The following is a 22,460-nucleotide window of genomic DNA, read 5'->3' on the forward strand; positions in this document are numbered from 1 at the left end:
TCGTATACACTTCCTGCTAGAAATATGGGAGGGATGTTGAAATACCGAGACATGCTAAATAGATAGACATAGTTCTTAAATTATAAAAAAGGGAATAATAAAATCAAATTTCTCATGGAGTTCTGGTATTTTTGTTAATTTATTTTTTACACAAAACTGTTTACCATATATGTCCGCAAAAATTGCTAAAGAATGACAAAAAGTTTGTTTTCTCCTTCTAACAAATAGCTCTGTAATACGCAAATAATGGCAACAGTAGTATTTATATATCATTATATGAAGAAAACAACGGATCAACACAAATACTATCTGGAAATAAAACAAAACAGCAAAGGACTGTTTCAAAGGTGTCTTGTAACATTCTGTTTATAGTACAGAAAAGACATGTTTTTTGCGATGAATTTCATAAAGTTAAAATTAGGAACATTTCATCAGATTCATGATTTAATACAACCATGAATTTCACCAAATCCTGTTCTGAACGATGAGTATTAGTACCACATGTACATAGCATAAAATATAGCATAACACTATGTATCAAAGATAAATATTTTCTGAAATCGGTATAAGCAATTCGTTTTTAATCTAAAAATCTAGTTATGAAGCAGAAGTACTAAAATATTTACAAATAAAAACTATAAACAGTAAACATGGTATGTGATATAAAAATGTTACCAATTATCATAATTGATATCACATTGATAAATAATATATGCGACTCGTGTTACGTCATAAATGATTTCACTTCTTTTTCCAATCATGTACTGGGTTGCTTTCAATATCGTAGCGTCTACGTAGAGCTATGAAGATTTGTGCTTAGCTGCTATCAATATATATGTAGAAGCTATAGACTAGCTACACGTTCAATAATCATAAATCTACGTAGCCCTATGTAGCCGCTATGATATTGAACGCAACCCAGTGCATGATTGGAAAAAGAAGTGACATCATTTATGACGTAACATACGCTATTGATCGTAGCCCTGGTCTGTTTTATTTTATATGCTTTATCATTCATTTGGAATATTATTTACACCTGTGTCAAAAGGTAACAACATCTTGAATTTCGTTACACATTAACAATATAGGGGGATGACTAATGCAGATATCGAATATCAGGAAATTGAAAGGCAAATATTTAAATAGGTAAACTTTCAATATCAGATTTTGTAATTGTACCTTTCACTGTTCACTGTAAATCTTTAATTACTAAAAATATCATTTAACTTTTTGTAAAGAAATTGGAGACCTTGATAAGGAGACAAAGTTTAATCAGAAACTGTGACGTTGTTAGTTCCTCTCAGTATTTTTTAATTTAAATATTTCCTTGGTATCTTTAGTCTCATGTTTCTATTCAAAAATCATAATTTTCTTTCGGTTGTAAAAAGTAAAAACACGAAAATACTAAACTCCGAGGAAAATTCAAAAAGGAAAGTCAAAAATCAAAAGTCCAAACAAATCAAACGAATGGATAATAACTGTCATATTCCTGACTTGGTAAAGCGTCTTTTTATTTATAAACGATTTACAAATAAACAAAAAAGCATAAAGGAATTTGTTTTGTATAACTTTTATAAAGAAAAAAGTGTTTCGATAAGAAAGTTTGGGTCTCACATTATACATTGTAACTGTTTTTCGAGTCTTTTAAACAAAAATCTTTTATATCCCTTTTTTTCTTATAAATGGACTTAGTTTTTCTGTCTGTTAACATTACATTCATTTTATGGTTTAATTTTCATAGAATTTTAATAACTTTCTGAAACTATCCTGGATGTGTACTAGAAGCTCGTTTTTTATCATCAGATAGCATCCGGAAGTAAATTTTATAAAATAAAATTCATGTTTATCAATTTTTGTCGAGCAAGTGACTTTTGTAAAAAAAAAAAAAGAGACATAGCAACCTTAAATTACGTCGTCGCAGTCGGCGGCCACACATATTACTCTGTGCTGACAGTTTTCGAAATTTTAATAATTTTCCCAAACTATCCATGATTTGCACCAACCTTGGACAAAACTTTGTTCATTATCATAAGACAGTATCTATAATTAATTATTGTAAATAAAGATCCTATTGATCCATTATTTTCTTATAGATGAAGGTAGTTTTTCTGACAGTTAACATTACATTCACCCTATGCTTAAAATTTTGAAAATGTTGATAACTTTCTTTAACCATCTATGATTTGCAAAACACGTTGACAGCAGCTTGTTTATGTTCTTACATTTATTTGTAATGTAGTCCTGCCATGTGATATTGTCATTTTAGTTTTAATTTAACATTGCCATAACAGCGAGAAGTTTTGCTAGCTACAAAACCAGGCTTAACCACCTTTTTTTTTCTTACAATGCCATGTACCAAGCCAAGAAAATGACAATTCTTAACTGATAGTTTGTATCTGTGTGTGTTGCATGGTCATTTGGTGTTGTTTTGCACTTTAGTGTTTTTGATGGTTCGTGGTTTCCCCTGATATTTGATGTGTTCCCTCAGTTTTAGTTTGTAACCCGGATTTGTTTTCTCTCTATCGATTCATGACTTTCGTACAGCGATATTCTACTGTTGGTTTTATTAATGATTATAAGATAGTTTCCAGAAAGAAATTTTGTAAAATAAGATCCTGTATATCCGTATATAACTTATAAATGGACATAGTTTCTCAAGATTTATTGAAACTTTATATTGATAAATCTTTGTCAAAACAACTCTTATTCGTTGTCATATTGTATAATAACTTTAATTCGTTCTATTGGCTTACAATGATAGATTGGTTGTTGGACGACTTATTTGTTCCACTTGACATTGCCATACGCATGTCTTTATTTTATTTTAAATGTGACCTATATAATAGGACTTAGGGAACATCTATTTGTTCTAGTGAGCTTCCTCCAGGCATGCTTGCCGGATGCTCCAAGCATTTTAAAGAGGCTAATATCGTTAATGCACCATAAGATTCTTATCAATGTCAATCAAATATAAAAGTTATAGTTAAGAGCTTGTATGAGCTTCTTGTAAGCCCTTTTTACGCCTGTATGATAAAGTTTTACTAAGTTGCCCTAGATAATTGGTTCTTCTGAAAATTCATAAAATCAATCTAAAAATAATTGATAAGGTATTTCAATTAGTTAGCAACCTAAACATTTATTACTAACCAATCATCTATAAGTGTAACTCTACTACGAGATGCATTGAAAGAATACTGGATCTAGTTTTAAAACCGTTATTGAAGAGTCATCACATTTACATTCAAGATACGAAACAATTTATTTATAAAAAAAAGCGTCACACAAGGTCAAGAAAGAATGCATTCTTATTGCCTATGATGTAACGTCAATGTACACAAAGATGAAGTTTGATAACTAAGAAGAAACAGTTATCAATGCACTTTCATCAGTTGAAAAACCAGAATATGCTTTAAAAATAAATTTCAAACAAGCAGAATAAGCGGCATTTGTAAAGTTAAGAAACAATTAGTCGATGCCACTGCTGGTGGACGTTTCGTCCCCGAGGGTATCACCAGCCCAGCAGTCAACACTTCGGTGTTGACATGAATATCAATTATAAGGTCATTTTTATAAATTTTCTGTTTACAAAACTTTGAATTATTCGAAAAACTAAGGATTTTCTTACCCCAGGAGTAGATTACCTTAGCCGTATTTGGCACAACTTTTTGGAATTTTGGGTCCTCAATGCTCTTTAACTTTGTATTTGTTTGGCTTTTTAACTATTTTGATCTGAGCGTCACTGATGAGTCTTATGTAGACGAAACGCGCGTCTGGCGTATAAAATTATAATCCTGGTACTTTTGATAACTATTTACACCACTGGGTCGATGCCACTGCTGGTGGACGTTTCGTCCCCGAGGGTATCACCAGCCCAGTAGTCAACACTTCGGTGTTGACATGAATATCAATTATAAGGTCATTTTTATAAATTTTCTGTTTACAAAACTTTGAATTATTCGAAAAACTAAGGATTTTCTTACCCCAGGAGTAGATTACCTTAGCCGTATTTGGCACACCTTTTTGGAATTTTGGGTCCTCAATGCTCTTCAACTTTGTATTTGTTTGGCTTTTTAACTATTTTGATCTGAGCGTCACTGATGAGTCTTATGTAGACGAAACGCGCGTCTGGCGTATAAAATTATAATCCTGGTACTTTTGATAACTATTTACACCACTGGGTCGATGCCACTGCTGATGGACGTTTCGTCCCCGAGGGTATCACCAGCACAGTAGTCAACACTTCGGTGTTGACATGAATATCAATTATAAGGTCATTTTTATAAATTTTCTGTTTACAAAACTTTGAATTATTCGAAAAACTAAGGATTTTCTTACTCCAGGAGTAGATTACCTTAGCCGTATTTGGCACAACTTTTTGGAATTTTGGGTCCTCAATGCTTTTCAACTTTGTATTTGTTTGGCTTTTTAACTATTTTGATCTGAGCGTCACTGATGAGTCTTATGTAGACGAAACGCGCGTCTGGCGTATAAAATTATAATCCTGGTACTTTTGATAACTATTTACACCACTGGGTCGATGCCACTGCTGATGGACGTTTCGTCCCCGAGGGTATCACCAGCACAGTAGTCAACACTTCGGTGTTGACATGAATATCAATTATAAGGTCATTTTTATAAATTTTCTGTTTACAAAACTTTGAATTATTCGAAAAACTTAGGATTTTCTTACTCCAGGAGTAGATTACCTTAGCCGTATTTGGCACAACTTTTTGGAATTTTGGGTCCTCAATGCTCTTCAACTTTGTATTTGTTTGGCTTTTTAACTATTTTGATCTGAGCGTCACTGATGAGTCTTATGTAGACGAAACGCGCGTCTGGCGTATAAAATTATAATCCTGGTACTTTTGATAACTATTAACTTGAATTAACTTGAATTAAATGGACAGTTAAACAAACAAATTATAGGAGCGCCTATTGTTGCTATATTTTCTCCGACATGCAGATTTACAACTATTTGACCAATTCGAAATGCCTCATCAATTATTTTTAGATTGATTTTATGAATTTTGGAAGAAGGTATATGTGTCCATGTTTAAATTCGTTAATATTCTTCAAAAAATGTAAGTTTATGAATCGAATCCATTTCTTTTTTCCTAAATAGTTTTCAACAATATCTCTTATAGATTTGGCAACAACTTTGATATTTATTTCATGTAATGATAACTGATAAGGTGACTTGTTTTTGTTTTAATGTAATCGATTTTATTTACAACCACTGTTGTGTTTTCTTGATCGGCTTTATATAAATATGTTTTAGTTATATTAGAGCTTTTCGTTCTCATGTTGATGAAATGTCCCTAAACTGTTTAGTCTTAAGTTTTGATGTATTTATTGTTGTGTCAATTAACTAATTTTCAGGGGCAACATAGTAATACTTTATTATTACAGGCGTACAAAAGGCTCACAAAAAGCTCATACAAGCTCTTAACTATAAACTTTTCTATTTGATTGACATTAATGGGAGAGTAATGGTGTAATAACGATGTTAGCTCTTTAAAATGCTCGGAGCATCCTCCAAGCATGCCTGGAGGAAGGTCACTAGAATAAATATATGTTCCCTTAGATATATCACTGTTTTTGTACTAACATGAGAAAGACAAAAGTTGCCATATATGCACCAAACAACATATCCTGAATACTTGAGAATCATATAAATATATATATTTATATACAATACTGATTTGTTTAGTCAGGCGGGCCCTCTAGATTTTCCGAGCTTATGAAATGATTAAGTGAGTATTATTCTTTTTAAGTGTGATACATGCCATGGTGGCTGTTTGTGTGTAAGAATAGAGAAGCTTTCATTTCATTGAGGCGTCAAGACAAGTTTGTTATATCTGAGCTTTTTTATAGCTGACAATGCTGCATAGTATTTGCTTATTGTTGAAGGCCGTGCCGTGATCTGAAATTGTTGATTTCTGTGTCATTTGGTGTCTTGTGAAAGTTGTCTCACTGGCAAATCATACAACATCCACTTTTTTGTTTAATAAGACCGCATTTACGAGTATCAAATCCTGTTCACATCTTCAAAAAAAGGAAGTAATATCAATGGGAAAATGTACAAATTGCCGATACAAAGAAATGTTGAAACAAAAAATACTAAAGGAAATCTATTTAAGCTTTTATGATTATAGACATCGCTATCAAAAAACAACATGGGAAGAAGGACATGGTTACCAGAATACAGGTGAATATTGCTGATTCTGAGATCTGATTCGTTTTCCCTAGTCTTACGTTTTTTTATGTAATGATCATTGTATGGTTTTTTTTTTGTCAGGGTAGTTTTCAGTTTGTTTTCGATTTTTTTAACCTTATTTTTGAAATAGGGGTTTTAGTTTCACCATGTAAACGAGTTAAAATAACAAAGTTCTATAACTTGAATTTTAAATTTAGGCGACTGAATAGCTGAACTAGATTATTCATTTAACGCTGCTACCTATAATATGAGGAAATCACGAACGTCAAATATGAGTTTTTTAAGTGCTGAAGCAAGTTACGTATTACCAACATCACTGGAAGAATTAGACATTAGTTATACAGTACTAAATACCGTACCTGCAGTATGGTTGATTGTTCCTGAAAATAACAACCTTACATTTCTAGATATATCTTATTTAAATACAACTTTGTTCATGTCTATCCCTAATATTCAACTAACGACTTTCATTTCTGCCGGGACGAGGTGCGATTTTGCTTGGCATGAATTAAAAAAACTTCAAAATAGCAGTTTGAAAAATGTTTGTTCTGAAAAACCGGTGATCGGTTTTTCAAAGATCTAGCATCTGTAGTGTCATTAGATATATCCCAAAATGACATTTGGTATTTAACAGATGAGCTGTTAAAGCCAATGACGAATTTGACCTATCTGTACTTAAGCCAAAACCTACTTTCATCTGTTCCGATACAATTAACTGTTCACTATTATATAAACACACTTCATGTTAGAAACAATCTACTCACACGTGTAAGTTCTACTATTACACACTGGGCAAATCGGATGCAAAAAAATCATGGAATGACATTACGTTTCGTTGATAATACATTTGAAAGCAACTATGATCCTATTGACTTCATAAGGTGAATTCAAACAACCAAGGTCAATCTTGACAGCCGATCATATACATGTAAGTTATCTAATGGAAAAGTTATTGATACACTTATTGCGTACAAATATCTATATGACTTGTTTGTGGACTGTAAAAGTACAATGTGGTTAACTTTAGCGTCATCACTATTATCTACATTTGTCACGATATCACTGATGCTTGTTGAATTTAGTAAAAGATGGAAGATTGTATTCACGGTCTCTGGAATAATTCACCGTTCAGTGGAACGTAAAGTCCGGAAGAGTTATCAATATGATGTTTATGTGTCATATGAACGAGAAGTTGTTGTTTGGATTAAAGATGTGTTAATACCAAAACTTGAGGATGAGTGGGGACTGACAATGTGCATAAAATATCGAAGCAGCGAGTATCGAAAACAGCCGATCTATTATATTTCTCATCACGCCTGAATTTAAGTCCTTCCATGATTGCTTGTTTGAACTCGAGAGAGCAAAATATGAGAAGATAACAAAAAACCTTGAGCGAATCATAGTCATCAAAAGATATTACATTAACTGATATTCCACTAGAGTTCTCCTACATTTGGAATTATGCTTATCTTGTTCAATGGCCTAATGGTCCTGGAAATTTGGATGATACATGGCGGAAATTAGCGATTTTTCTCACAGATGGCTCTGTTTCTTAGCAATAAACCACTTTATAAAAATATAAATTCAATGTTCATGAAATAAATTTGATTTGCAAAAAAATGTCTACATGACACTAGATTTCTATTATAAATAAAGGAAACAGTAGTATACCAAAAGTCATAAATCGATTGATAGAAAACAAATTCGTTTTTTTGTTTTTATTAAGTTTCATGTAGCTCATTAGACGAGACTGTTGTGCAAAGTGAGAGGTTTAGCGCTATTAAACCAGGTTTAAACAACCATTTTCTACTTTTGAAAATGCATGTACCAAGACAGGAATATGACAGTTCTTGTCCATTCGTTTTTCATGTGTTTTGTCATTTGAATTTACCATGTGATTAGGGACTTTCCGATTTGGTTTTCCTCTGAGTTCAGTATCTTTGTGATTTTACTTTTCATTCTTTTGTTTTTCTCCTCATTTTTGTTGTGCAGTAAACAATCTTTGAATGTTTGCTTTGTAAATTCTTGTATGATGTATTTAATTTATCTAAGACTAATACACTAGGACAGCTTTCATTGTTTTGAATATTTAATTTTGATTAAGATTTTAATATTTAGCAAATAGATGAAGCATCTTATGACGATGTATCAAGAACAGTGGAAGATGACTCCGACCTTCACTAAAGATTATCACCGTCAAAAAATTAATGGTAATATGTCCAACCCTAGCTACATATATTCGTGCCCACCCTGCAAAACCATTTGACGTAGGGTCATTTACATTTACTCATATGGCAATCGTCGCACATCTACACATCGGGGCCGCTTTCAACCTATACACCGTACAAAGACATTGGCATTGCCATTGCCTTGACAACACACTTCGTGTTCATCATATATTATGTCTTCGAACATAAACGTAGAGGTATTGATTTTGAAAAGAACACCCGATGCTTTACCAATAGTAACATTGGATGTTACAAAATGCTGATACGAAAACGTAATATTGAATATCCATTACATTATCAACAAAATATTTGTTCTCAGAGTATTTGTTATTGTATTCGGGCTCTCGGCAACATAGATGTAAATACAAATTGGAGTTATTGCGCTTTTTTCATTTTGTAATTTACAGTTGCCTACAAAATGCAACAAACTATTCAATATATTTTGCTTTTCCAAAAGATAACAGTAGCTTCATTTGGAAGAAAGGACTACAGAAAATGAGATTTTAGAACAGACGCTGCTAGAGAACAACGTTGATTCAAAGTCTAAATGATCTTTTTTTTTACATTATAAACAGTCTTTATAACCATGTACTCTATGTAAGCGTAAGATTCAGCTGAATGAAAAAGAAAAAAGGCATGTAGATTACAGGAAACAGTAAAATAACAAAAATACCGAACTCTGAAGAAAATTCAAAACGGACAGTCCCTGAGCAAATAGAAAAAATAAAAAGCTCAAACACAATAAACGAATGGATACCAATTGCCATATGCCGGACTTGGTACAGTCAGTTTCGGGTGTCGAAAATGGTGTTTTGAACCTAATTTTATACTTAGCTAAACTTCGTACTAGTATGACAGACGCATAAAATTTCATTTTTTTGACAATGATGTGTAAACAAAAAAGCATAATGAAGGATATCATACTCATATATTTTAAATTTAAAATGATATTAAAACTAAAGAAAACATTAGCTTGTACTTAAAAAATATGAACAATGAGCAAGATAGTCTTGAATTTACATATACAACTGCAGACATACATTATTTTGACATTTTTTGAATTGTGCTTACATTGTAATATCAAACCACAATATACTATTTTATTTCAAAAATATATTGAGAGGGAATATGAAATGTTTTTGTAAGTAATACACTGTCTATATTTGTGAGAATAGTTGTCAGATCGGTTAAAAAGAGAAAAAAAGATGACGGGAAACAGATATTTATGCATATAAAATAATAGCTTTTAGTCGTTTATTTTTGTCTGCCCTGTAAATAAAAAGTAAATTACTGCAAAAGTAAAACATATAGGTTATGGATGTAGAAACAAATTAGACATTTGGAGTGGATTCTTTGTGTGATGATAATGTGTTCTTTTTTAAATTAAGCAAATGTTCTTATTCATACTATTTCGAAAATAACCAGGACCATAGAGTATCCATAGAAATGGCTTTTAAAAGAAAACTGCGAAATTATATATGTTTTGCATTTTTATTCAAAACTAAAGGAGGTTAAATTTAGAAAATGTTAACTTTTTGAAATGGATTATATATATTGAAAACGCAGGACACCACAGTTCTTTTGAATAATAACTTCCATGTTACCTTACAAAACAACCAGCTCTGTGATACTGGAGGATTTAGTCATCTTAATAGTTAACACATATCTTTGTTTTATTCAATCTTTAACAGTCCTATGACCATACTTATCAAATCTTAGTGCATTTTTGTACTTTTCCTGTTTGATAACAAATTATCAGACTAAACAACAGATAAACGAATTATAACTATCTGTGTGACACAATTTAAACATTAATTTGATAATACGAAATTAACTGTTATAGTTGTATTCATTTCTAGATATCTTTATAAATGACATTTACCCAATCGTTATGTACACAAACTATGATTATTCAATGATAACTTACTGACTTAAATATTTAAACCTTTTCAAGTTCAAATTAAATAGCTGCAGTGCTACAGTTTGAATTGTCAATTGGATGATTTGGTTAAAGAATACATCATTGCAGAAAATAATATATTACAGATAAGATATACATGTTAACAACATCTACATATATAGAGGAAGAGTGTGATTACATTCAGTGTTTGAAACAGGAAGTTATCTTAACGATGTATTTGTCAAATATTTTTTAATTTTGAACTATATGAAACACAAAGGTTTGTGTAGCCTTAGCCTTTTTTGTACAATTTTTTTTTTTAATCGGTTGGGTTTTAAGGCTCTTTAATTAATTGACTCCCAACTGTATTGATCCAATTTTCATTGATATATCTTATGTAGTCAAAACGTAAGTCTGTCGAATTTATAATATAAATTAAATATTAATTTTGTCGAAAATTAAGTTGAGCAGTCTTTTGCCGTGGAATTAGACACCTCAAATGAAAATAATTAAATGAGGAATTATTTCCATTGAGACAATGACCAACTAGAGTTCAGATGACACAGTTGACATCTCAGCAAAAGTTCAGCGTACAGCCTTAAAAAAAATAATCTAAACACATACCGTACAATCAACTGTTATAGGTCTCACAATGATAAAATAAAAAATAAAAAAACCATAACTACAAGAAATTCAAAAGCTTTTTACAAAAACAAAAACAGGTACAGAAAATGATACAGCAAATAGTTAATAACATACTATGAAACCAATGATATATTAAATCAACATCTCACTGATAAATAAAGGCAAAAGTAGTATACCGCTATCCGAAATTCATAAATCGATTGAGAAAAAATCCGGGTTACAAACTAAAACTGAGGGAAACACATCAAATAAAAGAGGAGAACTATCACAAAATAGAAACACAACATTGAAACGTAACACACACAGAAACGGACTATAATATAACAAAGAACATTTTAAGAAAAAAAAAGGTTGGTTGAACATGGTTTTGTGGCATTCCAAAACCTACCTCCCGCTTTTATCAATTATGTCTAAGATGTACCCAGATGTCGATATCGACGTTATCGGCAATGTCGACACTATATCGAATCGATAGCAATGTTTCAAAGCCAGACAATCCAGAGGGTAATATGTCGGAGGCAGGGTACCAGTATTTTTTTTTATAAACACTAAGATGTCGGATGTTACAAGGGAAATTGCGATGGAGTTTACAGAAAACTTAAAAAAAAAATGTATTTAACTTGAGGAGTATAGGGACGCTGAAGAGAATAACAAAAATATGTTGTGCCCTTCAAAGAAACAGAAAACATTTATAAATTGTTAGTTGAGAGGAGAAAGATCTAATAGATATAGAAAGATGTGGTGTGAGTGCCAATGAGACAACTCTCCATCCAAATAACAATTTAAAAAGTCTAATAGATATAGAAAGATGTGGTGTGAGTGCCAATGAGACAACTCTCCATCCAAATAACAATTTAAAAAGTAAGCCATTATAGGTTAAAGTACGGCCTTCAACACGAAGCCTTGGCTCACACCGAACAACAAGTTATAAAGGGCCCCAAAATTACTAGTGTAAAATCATTCAAACGGGAAAACCAACAGTCTAATCTATATAAACATCACACATACACTTTCCCCTCCCGCATTATATATGTGCATATACTAAATAAGGAGCCTTTAATTTAGGGATTGACGTTTGTTTATTTTTATGTTTTAAACATTAATTAAGCAGTTTGATTTCACGTTCGAATTTATGTGTACGAGTTTTGCTCAATGTTAGAGGCCGTACGGTGACCTATAGTTGATTATATCTAAGTCATTTGATCTCAGATAGAGAGTTGTAAATATATAATAATAACTGAAACAACGAATATACCAAAACATGTGTTAAATTTTATCTGATGATTTGTTTATCGTAGAAAAATATGTGGAGATTGAATGCATATGGACATTTTGGCCTTATATCTATTATATCTTTGTTAGTATAGGGTTAGTTACCATACATGGTTAGATACCATATGTGGTTAGAAATGAGTTGCTTCCCTTTCAAAACATAAAAGATGCCACAACCCTTAATAAAAACAACACGGTGTTGAGGAAAAATCTGAAAGAATTCAACAGACGAAGAAACTGATGATGAAAGGTTGAAATTAGTTCATAAAATGTAGGTAAAGCTACCAAGTTTTTATTGTTGGCATAACGGAGGTACTTCCCTTTCAAAACAAAAAAAGGAAATCTGAAAGGATTCAACAGATGAAGAAATTGATAAGTAATGAACGATTGAAATAAATTCATAAAACAAATTTGTTATAACATAAGCAACACGACGGGTGCCACATGTGGAGCAGGATTTGTTTATCCTTCCGGAGCACCTCAGATCACTTCTAGTTTTTGATGGGGTTCGAGTTGCTTATTCTTTAGTTTTCTATGTTGTGTCATGTGTTCTTTTGTTTGTCTGTTTGTCTTTTTTCCAGGCGTTGTCAGTTTATTTTTGATTGTCCCTCTGGTATCTTGCGTCCCTCTTTTAAAGCTTAAAAGCTGTTATTTTTGGCATTTGTTTTCTGTTTTGACAAATGGAAGTAGGATCCTAATACTAAGTATTTGAGACTTGACCATTTTGATAGGCCGCAAGTCAAAATACCACATACGAAGATAGTTGGTTAGGTAAATTCGTTACACGGTGTGCTAGTGACCAGATACGATATATATTGGGTCAGTAAATTATATATGAGGATTCGAGATTCGCTTTCGCCCCATATGTATCGTAATTCAATAACACACCATGTTATTAATATTTGATTAATACACAATTAATATTATGTATATATTTACAAGACGCTTGCAAAAAATGGATACAAATGAAAAAAAATAAGATATAGGAAACACGTTTTGATAGTAAAAAAAACAAATTTTGAAGGCATTTTCTAATGCTGATTTTGCAAAATGAACTAGGAAAAATCTACAAATGCATAAAATGTTTGCAAAGTGAGCATATTTAAAAAAGGAAATCATATGAACAAAGCGAAACAAAAATTCAGATTTTGAATCAATATTGTTGAAACTAACACTTATTTGAAATGAATACACAGTTAGGGAAAACACACTTTACATGGGAACATTTAATGTCTATATCGAACCGATGAGTTTAAGTTGAATACAACGTAAATTATATACAATACAAAACAAAGAAATGAATGCGACGCATTACAAGTGAATTTCAAATGTTCATATCGAATCGATATCGTCTATTTCCACGACATCGACAACATAATCAAGGGAATAATTCAACACTTGTTTGAAATGGATTCAAAGTAAAGAATTAATACTTTATATTACGATAGAAAGTTTAAATGTCGATATCGATTCGATATCGTCAATATCAACACTAGTTTAAGATGCACCCAACGTAGGAGATTCAAAGCAACAAATGAAGAGGGAAATTGGAATGTCGATGTAGCTGATAAATGGTAATTTAAAGTTGTAACATTAGCATCGATATCAATACGTTGTCGACGATACCGTCGATATCCACATACACTGAAGTACTAGTGATGATAAAACCGAAATGGTGATTAACTACAGAATAAAAACGTTTACCAAAAACAACATAAGTTAGCCAAACAATACTAATTATTATCAAATTGTGGTAGTAAGTTGATAATTATTTGTATTTTCTAGCTATATCGGTGTTTCTTCTAAATCAAACTGTAAACCAAATATATCGTATAAATTTATTTGACCCAATCATAAATTTTAATAATTCTAGTTGATTAATTACCTTTACCATAACACACGAATACAACAGAAAAAACATTTACAACTACAAACGATAAGAAATTTGACCAAATCCGATGAGAATAACACATATAACATCAAAACTAAATACATGAATTTTGGATAGAAAAGTACCGTGACATGTTTACGAAATTCACACAATAATTCATACTCAGCAAAACAGTCATAATCGGGTATTAGTCACGTTCGGTAATTCAAAGATCAGATAACGTAATGACAAACCTCAATCTAACACGTGATAAAAATGTCCTTAGTAATTTTTGACAAAGGTCATATCGTACGGATCAACCAATTCGTGATGTAGTCCCTAAAATTTACGGAGTGTTATTTTTAATCTGTCCTCCTCATAACTTTGTTGGAGCAGTTTCTGCGTTAGGAGCACACTCCTGTATATGACGTCCGTATAGTGTGAACACACAAGAGCATAACCTATCAATTGAGATATGTAAATACCATAAGATGAGGCAGAGGGTATGTTACTGCTGACAAATGGGAAATTGATAATTTGGAAGTTGAAATCGTCCCGTTTATCTTATATTTTCGTGTGAAGTCGTCCATCTGTGTCAATATTTAGGAAAAGATCAAGATATGAAGCAGTCCTTCTAGTATCAGTAATATCCTTAATTTCAATTTCACCGGGATATATGAGATGTAAGTATTGGCTATAATATGGGTTATTCAATGATAGTACATCATCAATATATCGGAAAGTGAAATTTAAAAAAATCACTAGGTGCTTATTCTTTTTGTCTTTTAGAAGGTTCTGAATGAATTCTGCTTCATACGAGTACACAAACAAATCGGCCAGTAGTAGTGCACAATTAGTACCCATTTTAATACCGACTGCCTGTTGAAATATGAATCCTCCAAACTCAACAAGTATATCGTTGATAAAAAAGTTCAGCATTTTGATAATATCATATTCAGTATATTTTCTGGTAGATTCAGTGTGGTTCTTAAAAAAAATATGAGTAATTCTAACCCAAAACAAGAAATTTGTATTTTTTTTGGTTTTTTATTGAGAACGCTTTCAACTGAGCATGGGGAATAGTAGTGTAAAGTGTAGAAAAATCAACAGTCTTTATAATGTTGCAAAATTGCAAAGATTGTGATCGAAGATTAAGCAGTAGATCTTTCGAATTTTTGTAATTATCTTATTTACATATTTCGGTCCATTTCGCAGCTCTATCGTTTTTTGAACTTTCACGAACGTTCGCATCACCTTTAACATCAATATATTTTTAGATAATACGTACTAATTAATTTTTAGTAGTTTTCTTACATTAGATATACAACCGTCAAACCATTGTTTTATTCCTCATCACATAGTTTCTATAAAACTGTAACTTGCTGTTAATTATTAGATGCATGTGAAAAAAATATGATATCACGGTATGATCAGCTGTTTAAGATCTTTATCGCGATGTTTGTTCCACCATATAGATTTCTGATTGATAGTTTATCGTTGAGTTATTGTACACCTGTTTTACCGCCTTTATTATTTATCATGGTTCATCTTTTGAATTTGGCCAGAATCAACGTATATCAATATTATCAGTATGTTTAAGCATCTGTTTAAAAGTGCATTACACGGAAATGTTTTAAATATTATTCAACTTTATTTCATAAAGATAACAATTTCCGGTCTCCTAATACCTGTGGCATAATAATGCATTCATGTGATCGACGTTAAATAATATATAAAAGGTGATATGGCATGATTGCCAAAGCAACAACTCTCCACAAGAGACCAAGAGACACAAAAATTAAAATGAACATAAACATAATAACGGAAGACATTTATGTGTGATACCGTTAAATAGAAGAAGATGTGGTATGAATAAAGGGAGAGTTGGGGAAATGAAGAATCGCTGAAACGATATAAAACAACAACGTAGAGAGGGAAAATCCAGTTTTTATTTTATTATGAACTGGTGCATGTCAATCAGGAGCGCCAATTAAGGGTATTCTTGCAAATTTGGAATGGTAGCGTTTGACTTAAAACTTAATCCCTATTTGTCTGTAATAAGATTTTTTTCTTCAAATAACCAGAAGATCCATAATATAAATGGTAATGTCATTTGACTGTGATACTAGTATAGTAGTTGATTTTGCATGTCCGATTCAATACATAATGAGTTTGAATCCATTGTGGTGATGCATGCATATAACAAGTAGAAGAGTTGCAATTGTCGACGCAATCGGTATAAACGTAAGTCACTTAAACTCGTTTATATAGCAGATGCACAGAACGGGTCGTATTGTCGAACTAGTTTTGATAACTCAATACTTTGGGATAAGCCACAACAAAATCACAGAAATAAGTTTACCTGTTTCATTACATTAAACGCTTTGGTAAAACACATCATTGTCAATTGATGAAAAAGAGAAATCAAAGACATCAAGCTGACATTTAAGTCAATAATTGAAGCAAAACGTTTCCAGCCGAAAATAAATTGACAATGCTATGGTTAAAAAAGGAAAAGACTGAGCAACATGAACCCATCAATATACTGGGGATGAACTAATCTGCATTCTTATCCATATGTTGCGTCTATTGTTAAAGCATTCAGGAAATATTTTATTGATAATTCACCTAAAAAGATGCAGCAATCTATCCTTTAGACTGATATCTCGAATTTGACTTACGCAGTCATCTCATTACCAGAATCTATGACAAACGAGACGATTTTAATTTATACCAACTTCACCTGCATATGGGATATACATTTCCCAACTTATTCGATATTCAAGAGCTTACAGCTCCTACTCAGACTTTGCAAAACGTCACCAGTGTCTGAATTGAAAGTTGATGAACCAGGGGTATGTCAAGGAAATTCTCGTCCTTTTTCTAAAAAAAGTTCATTGGACGGTACCAAGACCTTGTTGATAAATATTCCGTATCAACTTCACAAATAATACATGATGGTCTTGGTGAATAGATTATGCGTACTGACGTTGTTTATCATCTTAATAACGTGTTATATTTTTTAATTTGTCTTTGTTCTATTATTAATATTATTTTTACTGTTAGATTGTTTTCTGTGATATCCATTTAACGTGGCTCAGTACTTATACATCCTGTCAATGTGTTTGTATAATCTCTCATTTTTGCTGGTGGGTTTTATATATGCGACTTTTTGTGTTTCGTTGGTTCTTATAACGTGACTCTGTATTTAATAGATCCTGTCACTATGTTATAGTTCTATAATATATTATTATGTTATATTTCTATTATAAATTAGAAAATATGTGGAACCACAAACGTCAAAATTATTTAATCACGTAGTGAAATAAATCATTTCTGAATTTTTATACATTCTATAGAACTTTTGGACTATTTTAAATGTCGGTCTAAAATTAATTCTTACATACCTTTGATTTTTTTAACCATGTATGCAACCATTGCCCATGTGAATTTTTAAATTGTTTGTATAAACATTAAACGACAAAAATATGTGACGTATATATTTTCTGACGTCAGACACGCGAAATTGTTTCTTTTAAAATTGTAACACGATGATGACTGCTGTACCCATATTTTGACTATTTTATTTATGATGTCTGTTTAGTTCACGCATCATTGTAAATATAACGGAATTTGATGAGACTGTCACACAAAGTGAGAGGTTTAGCGCTATAAAACCAGGTTTAATCCACCATTTTCTACATGTGAAAATGCCTGTACCAAGTCAGGAATATGACAGTTGTTGTCCATTTTTTTACGTGTTTTGTCATTTGATTTTGCCATGTGATTAGGGACTTTCCGATTTGATTTTCCTCTGAGTTCAGTATTTTTGTGATTTTACTTTCTACCTAATATATGTCTTTGTATCAACGGTTTCTGGACATTTTAACATCTATATGAACACAGAATGGATTGCTGATGCCTATACTGATTATGAATCGTATCAACATACTTCTAGTGCTGCTATAGTGACAAATTTACACAAAGGAGATATAGTTTTTATAAAAAAAACGGACTGGAAATAGCTGTTCGGAATAACGGATCTGATTTGTCAATCATACAGATAAAATAAGCATCATGTTAGACAAAAAAGAAAAGCAATACATATATGTCACATGCAATAAAATGGATTCATAGAAAAAATATATGCTCATGAAATTACAAATTGCAATGAATAAACTGAAGCGTCAAACGATAGTTTATCTATAAAATTATAACTAACACAGATCAGCCATAACCTACATAAAAAAATTCAAATCAATTTTCAATTCAAATTGAGAATGGAAATGGGGAATTTGTCAATCAGACAATAATCTGACTAAAGAGCAGATAACAACCGAACAGTCTAGCGAAAATTCTCTGTAAAAAGGAAAATGACATTTTACAAATTATATTCGTCCGCAGCACCTTTCTAAGTTTACTTATTTAAAAACACTCATTGCAAAATATTTGAAACAAACGGATAAATGAGAGAATTACACTTTACGAAATTTGTGATAATAAGGGGCATTCATATACATATTTGTTTTTTTAAAGAATATGAATACAAAAGACTCATGTTTACAATCAATCTTAATTATAATGTTGACCGTATCTAATCACATCTGTAACTTAGATAACGTATAGTGTGTTACTATTTACTTTACCAATCAAATTATACTATACATTGTACTGCAGATAATGTAATATGTTTTGATAACCGAATATACCTACATGCATTTCAATTGTAAAACAGTGAGAACACATCATGATTTCAATAATATTTGTGGTTTTTGGATTCAGCATTGTGTCTTCCAGTGGATTTTTATTGGACGGCAACACCAAGTCCCCTCAGGCAGAAATTGGTATGTCTGAAAGTCATTTCACTACCCTTATGACGTTATTTTTGGAAGAACGAAAATCGCGTGAACAGCTACAAACTTTTGTATTACGGCTTGAGCAGGAATTGACCCGTAAAGTGGACAGTGCAGGTAACTGTAATTGTAAAGGCCCAGACAAAACCGACCAATTTAATAACGATACGAACCGATTGCAAACTGAACTCGACTTTCTTCGAAAGGACTTCAATGCTCTGCAATTACACTGTGAACAACTTGATAAACGTCAATCAACAACAGAGAATACCACAGAACGTCTGCAACATGACATAGACGGCTTAAAGCAGCTGAAGGGTGTGGCTGATTTACAGGCTGTTTTCAATTTAGCAAATAAGACCAATCATTTAGAGGTTAAAGTGCAAAACACGGAACAATCTATACAAACAATAATGTCCAGTGCCAACGCCAGATCGCAAGATATAATCGGTCTCTTAAATAAGATTAAGGCAACCGATAATATGACATTGCATTTGGAAAACGAACTTCAAAAATCAAATGGCAGACTCAATACGGTCGTTAACGATATCAATAGTAGGAAGCAGGATGTCTTAGCCTTAGTTAACAAAACTGAAGCTACAAATCACCAATTGAAATCCTTGGAGGTGTTCATGAAGAATGAAACCCATAACCTCGAGAGTAATATCACGAATAAATTAAACCTAAGTATTACATCCGTGAAAAGGGACATGATAAATAACGTACAACACTTACAGTCTGGTCTGAATGACACATTGTCAAAACTGGATGGAATGTCAAACAGAGGTAAGCTTTGAAAATTTGCTTAGACGTTCAGTATTACACGTGTTATAACTACACTATCGTACTCAATTTATTTTCAGAATTGATTATCGAGGTAGCCAAACTGGTTATATGGTTTTATTCGATTGCATAGTTTTGCTTTGAATGTATCTCTATAAACCTTTACTCTAGATTGACGGGTTTAGTTTTCTCTTGAATTAGAAATGATTAATTTCTAATGCTATGAACTCATCAGTGGAAGGTGTGTGTTTTATATGATTGTTACATAATGCTATTTTAATAATTGACTAGTAATGGTAATTTTAAGATTATTGCTGATCGCTTCTCATGTTGAGTTTAAGCTTTCACGTATGAAAGTCGACAAAACCGAATATCGGTAAGAGGTCATCATTTTTGTAAAACATGACGTTACATTGAGTGTCGATTAGATGAACATTATTAGACCTTGAATATTTAAAATATGCAGTCAGATTTTTAGTACGTGGTGTCGAGTATACGTATAGCGCCGACCTCAATCTGAGTCTAACATAATATCTTACTTACCATTACATAATATAAAGAAATACTAATACGTTCGTATTGAAAATACCGCCACGTCATTTGATTGAAACGATTTAGATCAATCACGCTTTTGTGTACGGTTATGACAATATTGCTAAAAATACATTTGATTCTGAGACGGTGAATTGTTTCCATGATAATAGTTTGAAAGGAAGATCCAAACTATTTAATATGGCACTTTTTTATGTTCTTGTTCCCAAACGTTTGGTGTGACACCTAATATCAAATATGACTCTAGATTTCAAAGTTATTTTGGTGCCTTTATTTCTGAAAATTCCTACCTTGTTGACTAATTTTAACAAACTGTTCAGAGGGTTTAAGACAATTGACAATTGACTCCATGTTATTCACTTCTTTCTACAACAATACGCAATGCACTTTTGTTATTGGACCTGTTAGTTATTGAAGAATGTATGTTGCCCTCTTATTATCTGTTGGAATTTTTTTTTCGTTGAGTAGTTGTTTTATTAATGATACCTAATATGGTAGAATGTTTAATAGTAGTAGCTTATATTTTACTTTCAACATATTTTTAGCTGTCTTATCTGCCTGGACATCTGGTGCAACATTACCACCTTCTACAGTTATTCCATTTAATACAGTTCATACTTCACATGGAATTCACGACTTGATGTCTATAAAAAACGACGGAAAATTCACATGTGAAAAATCGGGCTTGTACCTTATATCTGTATTTGTGACTACGAGTTCAAACTCTAATGGATATTTTGATGTTTACAAGAATGAGAAACTTATTTCCCGTGCGTTCAGACATCCTCATTTGTATCTTTTAACATTTACCGCCATTGTTACAGAACGAGTGCAGACCAATGATACGGTCTACGTAAAGAATGGCCAAGAGATGGATGTATATGGTGGGACCTATTCAGCCTTTTCAATAATACAAATTGGATAGGTCTTACGATTTCGTAATCACAATGAATTCATTGATTACATATGTGTGTTAATTAGACAAAAACAAATAAATTGCATTTAATAATTGAAACAGAAAACATATGAAAAGGAAAACAATCTTCGTAATCGCACAAAGCTCTTGTGATAAGCAAATATGTTATGTTAACAGTGTATATGATATGATAAGTTTATCTCAAGTGTGATTTCATTTTTTTTTTTTTTGAAAGCTTGCTTTATTCATCGTAGTTGTGTTGTATTTATAAGGTCTGTACATTATATTTCTTAAAACAGTAACACTCTTTCGGGTTTGTAATGGAATGGAAAGGATATATGTTGAAGGCAACAAGGATCAAATTTTATGATAATGGGAAAACACTTACCAACTGCAAACAAATGCATATACTATTCAGAAATGTCATTCACGATTGAAAGTGTCTCGTGTTACTCCTTTTAGTTTATATGAAGATATTGTTTTTCAATTGTAACAATATAAGTGAAATAAAATCAAATTATATATCATAAGTCTTCATTGAGTACAGCAATCGTAGTCATATACAAACAATGCATTGTATTACTTTCGCCAGTTACATTAATAAAAAGCTGAGCAATACTACACAATAACGTATCATCTTATTTGAATGATTTTGGTTTAATACTGCTTTTTATCCAATTATTTGATGAGTTGGAGCATTGTTTTTGCCATTTTCCTATTTCCGTTCAGAATTCGCGGCGGTTTTCTGTAATTCTGTTCTGTAATTTTTATATCAGATAAGATTGATTGATAGGTTGATTGGAAATTTGTCCAGTGGTATTCATTTAATATTACTGTCAGAAATTGAAAATGTTTTCATTAGGTGAGTGTGGGAAAATAAGACCAACCGGTATTAGTGGCATGTAATAACTATGAGAACCCACGTTGTCTGGGGTATTGGTAGTAATCTTACATTTCAAAAATGGCATCTATTGGATACAACTGATACAGGTAAGTCGGCCTCATATCTTGTCCTACATCTAGAAATTGACAATGAGGAACGGTTGGAAACAAAACTTTACGACAAAAGAGATGATATCCGATATGTTCCTTATTTCCTTATTACTACAATCCGCTTCCCTTTTCACCCGAGTGTGACCTATTGAATTGGACAATTTCTAGGTTTGTAATATTATGAGAAACACGACGGGTGCTACCTATGGTGCATCTTACCCTTCCACTGTA

The 22,460-nt window shown here is 32.0% G+C and overlaps 1 protein-coding gene across 1 annotated transcript; it reads left to right on the top strand.

The window, feature by feature from the left end:
• Positions 1 to 18,879: 18,879 nt before the first annotated feature.
• LOC134683577 (uncharacterized) lies at positions 18,880 to 21,245 on the top strand. The gene is made up of 2 exons (XM_063542884.1): positions 18,880 to 19,771; positions 20,866 to 21,245. Exons 1-2 carry the CDS (start codon positions 18,880 to 18,882, stop codon positions 21,243 to 21,245), a joined length of 1,272 nt encoding a protein of 423 aa, XP_063398954.1.
• Positions 21,246 to 22,460: the final 1,215 nt, after the last annotated feature.

This window comes from Mytilus trossulus, chromosome 9, assembly GCF_036588685.1.
Source record: "Mytilus trossulus isolate FHL-02 chromosome 9, PNRI_Mtr1.1.1.hap1, whole genome shotgun sequence".
Taxonomy (NCBI): Eukaryota; Metazoa; Mollusca; class Bivalvia; order Mytilida; family Mytilidae; genus Mytilus; species Mytilus trossulus.